General features: G+C 40.0%; 1 protein-coding gene across 4 annotated transcripts in view; it reads left to right on the plus strand.

Moving 5' to 3' along the window:
- foxp2 (forkhead box P2) overlaps positions 1-10,940 on the plus strand; it is a 116,825-nt gene extending 105,885 nt beyond the window's left edge. For all 4 annotated transcript variants that reach the window (XM_042511101.1, XM_042511100.1, XM_042511102.1 and 1 more), the window contains 4 exons: positions 755-876; positions 1,584-1,653; positions 2,584-2,915; positions 8,912-10,940. In XM_042511101.1, coding sequence (XP_042367035.1) covers positions 755-876; positions 1,584-1,653; positions 2,584-2,915; positions 8,912-9,056 — 669 coding nt within the window. In that variant the 3' untranslated portion in view covers positions 9,057-10,940. The remainder of the gene's footprint in view (positions 1-754; positions 877-1,583; positions 1,654-2,583; positions 2,916-8,911) is intronic.
- Positions 10,941-12,534: the final 1,594 nt, after the last annotated feature.

Here is a 12,534-nt window from a genome sequence, read left to right on the forward strand (position 1 = left end):
AGCAAGCTTAGGGAGATGATAAATATGAGAGGCAGGGATATTAAAGCCAAGGTTATTATTTGTAGAGTCTGATGCATGTTTTAATTATGGTCCGAATAATATAAGAGTGCTTTTTTTCTATATGTTTTTTCTAATTAACGACAACACCTTACTGTGTGAAAGACAGATCCTGTTTTAATTTAAATGCAGCTTTGATAAAACGGATAATTGTGACACATGAGCATATATTTGACACCACATGGAGGCTATTTGGACATATAGATGTCAGATACAGTTCACCTTAATCCTCCTTATTCTTGCAGGCGCACACACACACACACACACACACACACACACACACTGACACAAGGGCCTCCTGATGACTGTCTTTTTTCTTGTCATCTTTAAAGCGATGTGTCCATTAAGAGAAATGCTTTTCTGGAGCAGAAAGGGTTACTGACATCACCATTATCAAGGCCGGCATTACCACTTCTGTCACCACCATAAGCCATTCGCTATGCTGATTACCTCCTTTTAGCCTACTTACTCTGATTGATATGTACTGTGTGCAGGACTTGTAAGAGCATTCGCTCTCACTCAATTTTTACTAATTAAATCAATGGTGCGTGAATGTTAAGAATTTCTTCAAAATGCAAGAAAAAAAAAATCAATTTCCATGCCTTCTTCTTTTTTTTTTCTTAATGGTTAATGAATGAATATGATTCGTTTTTACCTCATTCCTCTGACCTGCGTGTCATCCTGTCTTTCTCTGCAGAACGCTGTTCGCCACAACCTCAGTCTGCACAAGTGCTTTGTGCGCGTGGAGAACGTAAAGGGGGCGGTGTGGACGGTAGATGAGATGGAGTACCAGAAACGCAGGTCGCAGAAGATCACAGGGTATGAAGTCTGTCACCTCGGGTTAGATCTAGATCTGAAGGTCAATGACATGTCGAGGATCAGAGGGCCCAAATTCAGTCCTCTTTTTTTGAATCACACTCTCTGTGTCTCTTTTTTTTCTCCTAATTTCTGTCTCTTTCTTTTATCATATATACTGTATAGAAGAGATTCCATACTGGTCCATATTTCTCCTCAGTCATTAGTTCCAGTTCCACACATCAGATAAAATACCTTATTTTCAATTTTATTCCACAAAATGTAAACAGCACATTGGATTAGAACACAAGAAATGAAAGAAAATTAAAAAGAAACGCCATTTTAAAATATAAGCTCAGTACAGAAAATTTACTTTTTTTTTTCATTTTATTTTTACAAACTTGACACATTCACAGGTCATTTGTGTCATTTTGATATGTTTTCTGATGTATTTGTTTTTCAACAATGTTTTTCTTAATTTTAGCAGTAATAAACAAGCACATACACATACTAGTGCATGTACATATGTATGCATAAATACACAAACAGACAAACAAGGAAAACCTAGGCAACTGGACATATAAACAAAATCTCTCGATGACTGAAGAATACACATGTAATCAACCCCCAGCCCTTATATTTGCTGTTTAAATTGCCAACATTATTATGTCCACATGAGGCAACAGTTAGAATTCATCTTTTTTTTGTTTGTCTCTTTCCAACGTATCCAGGAGCCCATCACTTGTCAAGAACCTGCCCTCCAGTCTTGGCTATGGAAGTGCACTAAACGCCAGCTTACAGGTAAGAACAGAAAGCCTCAGAGACTCACCAGCTGCCTGTTTGTTTGATTGACAGGCAGAACGACTGCCTGACTGATTGACCAATTGAGTGGCTGAATGGTTGCTGTGAACAATAGGGCTCCACATTAAGAGCAAGCAAGTTTTTTCTTTCCAACTCAGGTTTCTTTCTCTGTCTGTGTGTTACTGTATCTCTTCTCTTTCTCTCTCTCTCTCTTTCTTTCCTGTACACCGTCAGACTCAGAAGGCCACCCTGTGGTAGAATCAGGAAGCAACTCGCCCTCCTTTCTTTCCATTCTCTTTCTCCCCTTCTTTCAGCTGTGGCAGCAAACCCTAGATTGATAGTGGCATGTGCAAATGCAAGGGCATGTGCATTAATATTTATCTAAGCTGTCATAAATGATTTGGCTTCATAGTGTACGCCGGCGAGGTGCTCATGGCAAAAACTTTAAAAATTTAATCACTGTATATAACTTTAATGCGCAGCAGGCGAAAGTGTCAGGAGTTTTTATTATTTGGAGGTAAAGTTTTTGGGGGACTTTTTTTTTTTTTTTTAATAGCCACAGCACACAAGGGCATGTGAATGGCAGGGGGGGGGAGGGAGGCATCAGCAGGATGTCACAGGGGGAAAAATAGCCTGCAACAGAATAAAAAAGTTTAGCAGAGACAACTGTTTTAATAATTACTGTGTTAAATCAACACTCTCTCAGCTGCCAAGTCTTCCTCCTGTATCAGGCCCTCCATACACCTCTCCTGCATCTTCTACACTCTTGAACTCTTATTTTGACATGATTATGCCCTCATATCCTTCTTCCGTCTTCCTGCAGCCCTCATATTCCAATTTTCTTCACTATCCAGCTTCCTCTTTCCTCTCAATAATCTTTCTTCAAACTCTATCCTCAACATTTCTTCTCCTGTCTTCGATGCCCCGCAGGCTGCCCTAGCAGAGACCTCCCTGCCTTTGCTGGGGACCCCCGGCCTCATGAACAGCGGCTCCACGGGCCCCATGGGAGGCAACTGCCACGGCCTCCTCGGCGGAGACCCGTCCATCCTGTCGGGCGGAAGTCCACCCGGACTTTTGGGTGGAAGTCCACCCGGGCTGTTGGGCGGGAGTCCACCGGGACTGCTGGGCGGCAGCCCCCCAGGTACGCTGAGCGGCAGTCCCCCCACCCTGCTGCAGTCTGCCCACGAGGGTCTCAACGGCTCACTCGACCACCTGGACACCAACGGACACAGCAGCCCCGGATACTCCCCACCAGTACACATGTGAGTTCCTGCAGACTAAGGCAGTGTTCATCATTTATGAGGGGGGGGGGGGTCAGTACAGGGGAGACACTGTTTTGATTTGGCTAAGAGGAGAGACATTAACTTTAAACGGTTGTAGTTTGTTTTTATTCTAAAATACCCTCTGAGCACCAAAACGTGCAAATGGGCATGTTTTCTTTAAAATATCCCAAATCACACCATTTCTCACAGCTAGAAACTGTGAAATATGGTTCAAATATTTCACAGCATTTCCACAGTCATGAAAAACCTGGAAAAGTCATAGAATTTTACTATTAAATTTCCAGGCCTGCAATTACAAAAAATCATTGAAAGTTTTGGAAAAGTCATGGATTTTTTTGTATGTGTGTAATGAAATAATCACGGTAATCTTCAGTGGATAACCTTCAATTTAATGTAACATAACGACAAATTTATTTTCGGGAGCTAATGATGTAACTCTAATAACAGCTCTAATATGTGTCGATGTGGGATGTTTTGTTTACCATCACGTACATTTCTCCATCTTCTCCCCACGATCCATCTGTCATGCATTACTTGCCTTAAAATTATCATAATAGAGAGAAATAAACCAGGCTAACCAATAAATAAATAAACCAGTCGCTCAGGGAAGCTTAAGAAGCTTGAGAAAAAATGTTTGTAGCTCCAGGAAAAGTCATGGTTAAAAAAATAAATAAAGTAAATAAAATAAAATAAAAAACCTGCCACCACCCTAGTCTGTTAAATTAAGTACAGTCCCTAACTGATACCGCACCCATGTGTGTACTGCATGATATAGACAATTACATGAAAATTAGGGCTCAGTTTTATTAGATGTTTATTTGATTACTATAAAAAAAAAATCAGTAGTCATACAAAAAATATTTAGCAACTCATCGCTGTTAAACCCAGAATCCCATTCTACTCACTCACTGCAGTATTTGAGAGATAATTGTGTCACACATCTCACATTTTTATGAGTAGCTATCCAAGAATGCAAGCACATGTTCACCCCCCACCTGCACCCCTGAGTGGAGTTCACTCGCTGTCCTTCTGCCCTTTGTTACTTTAATTGCCTGATATTTAACCCACCGTACCAGTACGTTCTTGAGTATGCCATGACCCGAGGGCAAGGTTCAATTTCCACCATGTATTGTATCATAAGTACACTTTTCTCTCTCTGACACTTTCTACTGTTAATAATTTCAATGGCACTGTTTCTAATACCTGAGGTGAGCCTGACGTTTCAGATACCAGTTAGTTCTAATGCTATAAATAGGCTCTATTACACATTCGTCTTTAATTACACCACTGTCTGCATTATAGGGGTTTAGCTGCTATATTTTATGCAAGACTGTTCCTATTAATATTGAGCAAGTGTAGCATTAATTACTTTCAAAAAAACCCCAACCCCTCCTTTCCCGTTTCTGTTTTAATGGAGCTGAGAGAGAAAGAGTGTTTTTAAAAAATTAATCCGGTGAGTTTCAGGAATGTCTGAAACCAGCGATGTCACACAGGTCTGCGTGAAAGTGGCATGCAGGGGAAACACACACTCTCAAGGCACATTTTGAGACAAACAGACAGAAATTACACATTAATGATTTCACTGTCCGTCAAAGCTCATGTTACAGAGTCAGCCGACATCGGCTAACCACTCCTGTAATGGAGAAAGGATGCACTCACAGTTCTCTCTGAAAGGACAGAACAGTGTTTGGTTAGCCCTAGCACACATCCATACATTAATCTAGTTGGACGTGTTTACTCCTCTCTGAAATGGGGTGTTAAGTAGAGCAAATCTGCCCCAGCTCGAGCCAGAATCCCAGTGTTACCACTCCCCCAGGTCATTTAACTTTTAGTAACCGGACAGCATTGACTTTCTCTTTCTTGCTTTCTCTTCTCTCTGGCCACGCCACCTTGACACTGACATGAGTGGCTACGGAGGATCAGATGCATTCATCCCTCCCTCCCTCCCTTCCATCGCCTCCTGCCTTTACACGGCCACGACAACCTCAAAATGGAAGAAATGTGTTTTTCATGACCGGCTTTTTTCCAGGATGTTGTTTAAATAATGGAGAGGCTCGTAGCACTAAAACTAAATAGTACATCACCTTGAAGGCCTTTCTCAGGAGAGGACTCCTCAGCAAGTCAATCCAACAATTAGACAAACCCTCTCCTTCCTCCTCAACGTCTGAAGGTTAATGCTATCTGCTTAACCGCGAACCAGATCGCCCCAGGCCATGCTGTGTGTGTGTGTGTGTGTGTGTGTGTGTGTGTGTGTGTGTGTGTGTGTGTGTGTGTGTGTGTGTGTGCGTGCACGTGTGGGTTTGTGCTTGTTTGTGTATGCATGTGCTCATGTACACCCTAAGGGGTATGCTTAAAAGAAGTAGTACTGTACACCAGGAACTGTAAAATCAGGGTTTGCAATGTGAGCAAATTAGCAACTTTACACAAAAACGACCAGAGTAGAATAATGGTTTTGTTGTAGAACCCAACATACACAGCCAATAAAATCAATTTAATATCTATTTTATCAGCTGTGTCTTGTGCTGTCACATCTAATTGTTTGGTGACCACCCCTCTTTGTTAATGAATCACAGTGAGATGTTATGAATGTCTTTGATTGCCCCCCCCCCCAGTCCTCACCCCTGCCTTCACTGCCCCCCCTCCCCCTCTCCCCACACCTCCCCTGTCCCCCAGTCTACCATTAGGCCCGTGGACTAATGACCTTATTTGCATCCCTGACATACCTCTGCATGATTGCTGGTGCTAATCTCCAATTGATGTGAGAGCAGGCATCTCGAGAACACACACACACACACACACACACACACACACACACACACACACACACACGGAGAGCACCCCATATTTATTACACCGCAAAGTCCAGCGTTTACTCCTGAGTGACTCAATAATGGCAGCTAGCCATTAAGTACTAAATGGCTCATCCACATATTTTAATAAAGTGTCAGAAAGCTCAGGCCTGTGAATGTGGTGCTGCATATTTTTCGTCAAAGCTACACAAACACCTCATGAGCTGCGTATTGGAGGAACAGAGGAGACCTTTGGCGAGCGGTGCATACATTTAAGAGAGGGTTTATAATGTGGCTGTATGCAGATAAGTGTTTATTAATGTATTTGTCAATAACTAGAACTCTTTCTGTGGGCTCCCATGAGAAGAGGCTGGTGTACTAACATAATTAATGATAAAATAGTAAAAACAACTGTAATGATAGAAAATGTCTTCATAGGATAATTGTTGACAAATAAAGTATATTCATAGTAACTCTCAAAAGTTTATACAGTTACATTATAATATGTCATAAACCATTTGTTAAATGTTTGCATGTTGCTTATAAATTCTAAAAATGAGGATTCATGTAAACTGTAAACAGTTATCCTTATCATTTAGAGGTGGTTTGCAAATTCTCACCAGCCAAATAAGTTATGTTGTGGCAGGTGGGAAAAAAAGTATTTTTTTTCATCATGAATTATTTTGTTTGTTTTTTTAAACACATTTTTTAAAATCATTTTCTTTATAAAATGGCATAAAATATTTTTTTCCAACACTCCAAAACACACATATTTTCAAAATAAGTAGCCAGTACCTGTATTTGAAAAGCCAAATAGAGGATGATTGGCATTATTGCTTCATAAATGATTGACCATCAGTGCTGTTGTTAATGTATTTCTCCATTTGAAAATGTCCAGTCATTTCAGCACTGGTGGATCTTTGCACCTTTAAGTAGGTATGCAGCTAACTGCTTTCATGTTGATAAATCTGTCAATTATTTTCTTGATTTCTCAATCAGTTATTTGGTTTATGGAATGTCAGAAAATGGTGAAAATGACAATCAGTGTTTCCTACAGCCCACAATAATGTCCTTAAAAAAGATATTCAGTTTACAGTCATAGAGGAGATAAGAAACTAGAAAATATTCACATTTAAGAAGCTTAAATAAGAACATTTTGATCATTTTAATAACAAATGTTTATCATTTAGTCTAAGTGCTATAAAATGAGTTTGTCCAACACTCCAAAAACGTAACAGATTTAAAAAAACAAGTACCCTATATCCATATTTGAAAAGCTAGAGAGAGAATTTTTGGCATTTTTGCTTCACAAATGATTGAGCATCAACTCTATTGCATTTTCTGCATTTGAAATGTTCTGATTGTTCAGCATAAGAGATTTGCTTCTCTGACCTTTTTGCACTTGTAAGTAGCAGAAGCTGCAACCAACAATTATTTTTATCATCGATTAATCTATAAATTCTTTTCTTGATTAATGGATGAGTTGTTTGGTCTATAAAATGGTTAAAGATGTCAGTCAGTACTTGACCGACCGAGATGATTTCCCTCACGTCTTGTTTTGTCCACAACCCAAAGATATTCAGTTTAGTGTCATAGAGGTTGAAGAAACAGGGAAATATTCACATATTCACAAATATTCTCAAACCTATAAATCAATAAACTCGCAATTAACTTAAGAGCTGATGACTGATTGATTATTCGACTATGAAATTTGTTAGCAATTTAATAGTTGACAATTAAATGTAATTAAATAAGCAATTAATTTGATAGTTGACAACTAATCACCACAAAACAACAACAGAATTAAATTTTCTTGTTAATAAAAATAAATCTTTCCCTTCAGTAAACACTGTATTGTCCAAAGGGAGCAGAGTCAGTATATTTCTGTTTGTGTAACCTTTGGCCGAGGTGTTTTTCTCCTGCCTCTCACTGTGAATCTGAGCTGCAGAAAACAGAAATATTCATCGCTCCGCATGCATCCCGCTCAGATCAGCCTCCTCCCTTCATCCCACCACATCAGAATATTAATTTACAGTATTTGGCGGTGAATATTAAAGTCATCTGTACCTTTTAAAATTCTTTTCAAATTCAAAGCCCACCACCCCTCCTCTTCCACTGATGAAGGCAACCCAGGAGAGAGGCTAGGAGACGCGTCCTAACGTACTACCACTTGATACCACTCTCTCTCTCCCTCTCTCTTCCCACTCTCCTCTTTCAAAGTCTAGGGGGATTTTCTGATGCATCCGATGTGTCAGAAATAATTAGGTTTTGTCAGATTTATCATCGTGGCACAAACCCCTCTCCCCGACTAGGGCCCCAGATCATGTTATGCCTTGTTTGTGTGTGACAGCATTATTATTCTTTTTAGTCGCCCAACACTTTTTTTTCCGCCCACTCCTCTGTTGTTCTGAAGGGAGAGGCGTCCTGCTCGGCGCGCCGCCGCCGCTGCTTCCTGCCCAGCGCTTATTGACAGTGGCTAAAGATATTCATCCATTTAGAGTTAAAAACATGTATCATGGTGTCCGAGCGAACTGCCGGGGCTGAAGTTGATTAATGGCAGAACCTAGCTGCCGGTTTTTCCTCTTGAGGAGCGACATGCACAGCCCCTGCATATTAACGAGTGGCTGCGCTTTCTATTAACTAGATAAAAAAGCCTCTCCTCTGCCTTTGCTCCAGGGGGCTCAGGGATGAGAAATTCTCCATTATTTATCATGTGGCCTGTTTTCCTCCCCCTCTTTTTTTTTCCTTTTTCATGTATTTCAACCTGGTGTCATCAGTAAACTTTTAAATGCCAAACATGTCTGGAACATCACAGCTTATCGGCCTTACAGGGGCCATGTTTTTCATGCAATTTTCATGCGCTTACTTACAGTAGACGTGAGGCATCATGTCGAATTAGCGTCTCGCAAACAACATGGTTACTCTCACTAGATAATGCATGTAATGGCTGTTACATGCCTGTTTTTTGATACAACAAAATGTCTATTGTGTAGTCCACCTGCAAAAAAACCCTCTTACTTTTACATAATATTATTTTATCGTGGTCATAATAAGGATTTAATATATTTCCTGACAGTTTTGCGCATAATCTAAAATGAAACAAGGTCAAACAAGTGCTACTGGCTGCAGGAATTTCTCACAAAGCATCAAAATCTAACATTTATCGGCTGTGTGATTGTGTCACAGGCCACCCATTCACGTGAAGGAGGAGCCACTTAACATGGATGACGACGACTGTCCGATGTCACTGGTGACGACAGCCAATCACAGTCCAGAGCTGGACGATGATCGAGAGCTGGAGGAAGGGAACTTATCAGAAGACCTGGAGTGACAAGGATACAGTTTTTGGCCGATGTATCCCCTCACCCAGCCGCACTGTTTCTCTCACACAGACCTCCTGCAAGACTAGAAACCACTCCACAGTCCAAGCAAAACCACAGCGGACTCTCTCTTTGTCTCTCTCACCACTGGGACTATTTATTGAGCATGCATCCGGATTGGAGACCCGGTTCCAAAGGAACTCTTTGTTGCAGCCCTTTGGGATCCCCCCCGAAACATGACAGGCATGAGATGTCTGATTAAAAGAAGTAACTCTTCGAGACATATTTCATTAGAGATGGCGTGGCCACATACAGTACAAGGATGATGGACTCACGGATTGGGGGTAAAAAACCTGAAACAAATGAGCAAATCATGTTCCGTTGAAAGCTAGCGGCCTCATATACTGCCAAAAAGGAAGACGTTTTATGTTTGTGAATAATCCAACCCCCCAGTAGTTGTTAATGTCTAGAGACAATTGCTGGTTCAATTCAAGTTGTTGCTCTGTTATCATTTGCACAGGAGTAGTCTCAGAAATTTGTGTCACTGCCTGTATGTTGCTACTATTATGAAAACCAGTATATTATTTTTTAGCTTTTTTTAAAATTTTTATTTTACCATCGTTGATTTCAAAAATCTGATTTTAGACACCACCAACTGTAAATGCCATTCCCTGAATCACACCAGTAACAGAACTGCGGTACCAAGACTGTTGTTGCAGCTGTCCAGAGAAAAAAAAAGGAAAAAAGAAAAAAAAAGAAAAAAGTTGGCTTCCAGTCTATTATCTGTTTGTGGTTAAAAGTTAAAAAAAACTGGAAATTGAGTTGGGGGAAAAATAATAGTTTGTATAAAGCACCATTTACAAAAACATTTCCGCATAATTTTCTTCTCGCTGTTCTCCTTACCTCCTCGTTCTAAAGCTTTGTCTACCTGCAAACAGTCACAGGCAACAGCTAGAAACCAAAGCCAACACTAGCAATGGCCAATAGCTTATAGACAGAAGCCACCAAACTCCTCTTGGTCCGTCTTCTGCGACTTTAAACTAGTACAAAGAGAAGCTTTTGTTCCGCAAACTACCTTCGAATAACCTCTGGGATTGTTTCATTTAGCCCTATACAAAGATGATCACGAGAGAGAGAGGGGGGAAATACATGCTGATCTTGATGTGTAATTTGATAAACTCATAGAATGTCCACTTTGGAGATTTTCTGCCAGACGCATTGTAGTTAAAAACAAAGGTGATGTGATATTTGAACTGCAGGCATTTTGTGCTTTGACTGGTAGAGAGCAGCTAACTGTAAAAGTGGATCATGACCAAAACAAAACATTTGTGTATTCAACGGAAGTGCAGAAACATTGTGTTGTTGTGACATTTATTTTCATTTAATTTTTTTTTAACCTTTCGTTATGCATTACACATCCGATTTTTTATTTCTATTTTTTTTTTCTAACCTGGTAAATATGTAATGTTCTAAGTGGGACTGTCAAAAATAATGTCACGTCTTATTTCCGTGGCGGCTTTGTTCCGAGCCGTGTTGAAACCGAAACTGAAAACACCGCTAACCAAACATGAAAAATATCTAGTGAAGCCAAATAAGTCATAATTTCAAGTTGATATGAAATGGCTTGGTTACCATGTGAAAGCAAATAATAATAGCCATTGCAGAAGAGGATATCTAAGGTGAACGTTGACCTTTTCTAGGTGATATTTGCTTCAAGGTAGGGCTGGGGGATATGGTTAAGATAGATAAGTATGATACTTTTAAACCAAATACCACAATATTGATATTGCGACGATATTGTTGGGTTGAGTATTGGTGCTTTCGCAAAATATTTACACAATGAGATATTTGATAAATTTTCATCAAGTTCAGAAAATTACATTATTTTACTGTAATGCGGCTTTTAAAGGAACAGTGTGTAGAATTTAGTGACCTCTAGTGGTAAGGACTGCAGATTGCAACCAGTTTAATTAGAAATCCTTCAGTGTTTGTAGTTCAGGTTTTAACCAGGAGAAGAATTATCCACAGAGGTCTCTTTCTCTGTGAAACTAACTGTCCCAGTGATTTCAGCTGGTAAAAACACTGAATAAAACAATTTCACGTTACAAATCAGTGTTTCTGCAATGCTGTTTGGCTCCTCTTAGCTGGGAAAATAGCTCAGTACCTGCTAATGTATGCTCACCTTTTTTTATGATAACTTTAAATCCAGATGTTTAGGAGTTTTTACCAGGAGCCAAATTATCTGCAGATCTCCTCCTCTCTGGTCGTGGTGAATTAAACCAGTAAAAACAGTTTTACAATAAAAATTACTTTCCGACGCTCATAGAGGGGCTGCTAACTACAATAGCCGATACAAAAATGCAAAAATGGCACTATCTAGAGCCGGTCATTCCTTTGTCCATTATGGGCTACTATAGAAACATGGTGGCGCAACATGGCAGACTTCATAGACCAGGACGCGCACCCTATGTAGATAAAAACAGCTCATTCTAATTTAATGAAAACATAACAACCCTTATTGTATACACTCAAGAAAATATATTCAATATTCTGCCAATTTATCTTCCTAAATCCTACACACTGAACCTTTGAAAAATAAGACAACACTTACAAATTACAATATCCAAAATCTGAGTTGATATGTCATCTCATATATCCGTATAATGTTAATATACTGTATGTCGCCCAGCCCTACTTTAACGTCATCAAATACTCATTGTGTGGTTCATAGCTTCTAAACTATATGGATACAACTGGTGTTAGCACAGGTGTACTCTGTATAGGTAACCAGCTTTTTATAACACACTTGATATTCATAGAGACTAAAGAGAAGTAGTTATCGTGGAGACTACGTCCCATCCTTTCCCTCACAGCTAATGTCATCTAGAAAAGTGTTGTTGCTTTAATGGTCATTTCTGTTTTCAGTAAACCAAAGTTACACAAAATTCTGCCTCCTCTTGTATGGGATAAAGAAATGCTAAAACAACTACACACACACACACACACACTCAGTCAGAGACTAGCATACATGCAGGCACATGGAGACCAACGAGCGTTGGTCTGCCAGCCTTCCTGTTTGGGTTAGCTGCAGAGAATGCATGCTGTCAAAAAACCGACGAGTGGCTTTGTACCGTGCTGTAACGACCAAAATGGAAACACTGTGCATATGTTGTTTTCAAGTGTTGTGCCAAGCCGAAGAATTGGCTGTAAGAGCTTAACATGCAGACACGTGCAGTACTGTATTAACATGCAGCATGTAAAACACAGACACACACACACACATACACACACACACACACACACACACACACACACATGCCAGTTCCACGTCAAGAGGGTACTGGGCCCAGGAACAAAGCTTATCCCTTCAATACTTAGCTGGAGTCAGCAAAACGACTTGAAGACGACGTTCTTAATAATCTTATCACACCAAATAAAAAGGACGCTGCGTCTTTCAAAAAAAAAAAAAAAAGAAAGAAAAAGGGTTCT

Source organism: Plectropomus leopardus, chromosome 22, assembly GCF_008729295.1.
Source record: "Plectropomus leopardus isolate mb chromosome 22, YSFRI_Pleo_2.0, whole genome shotgun sequence".
NCBI classification, from domain to species: domain Eukaryota; kingdom Metazoa; phylum Chordata; class Actinopteri; order Perciformes; family Serranidae; genus Plectropomus; species Plectropomus leopardus.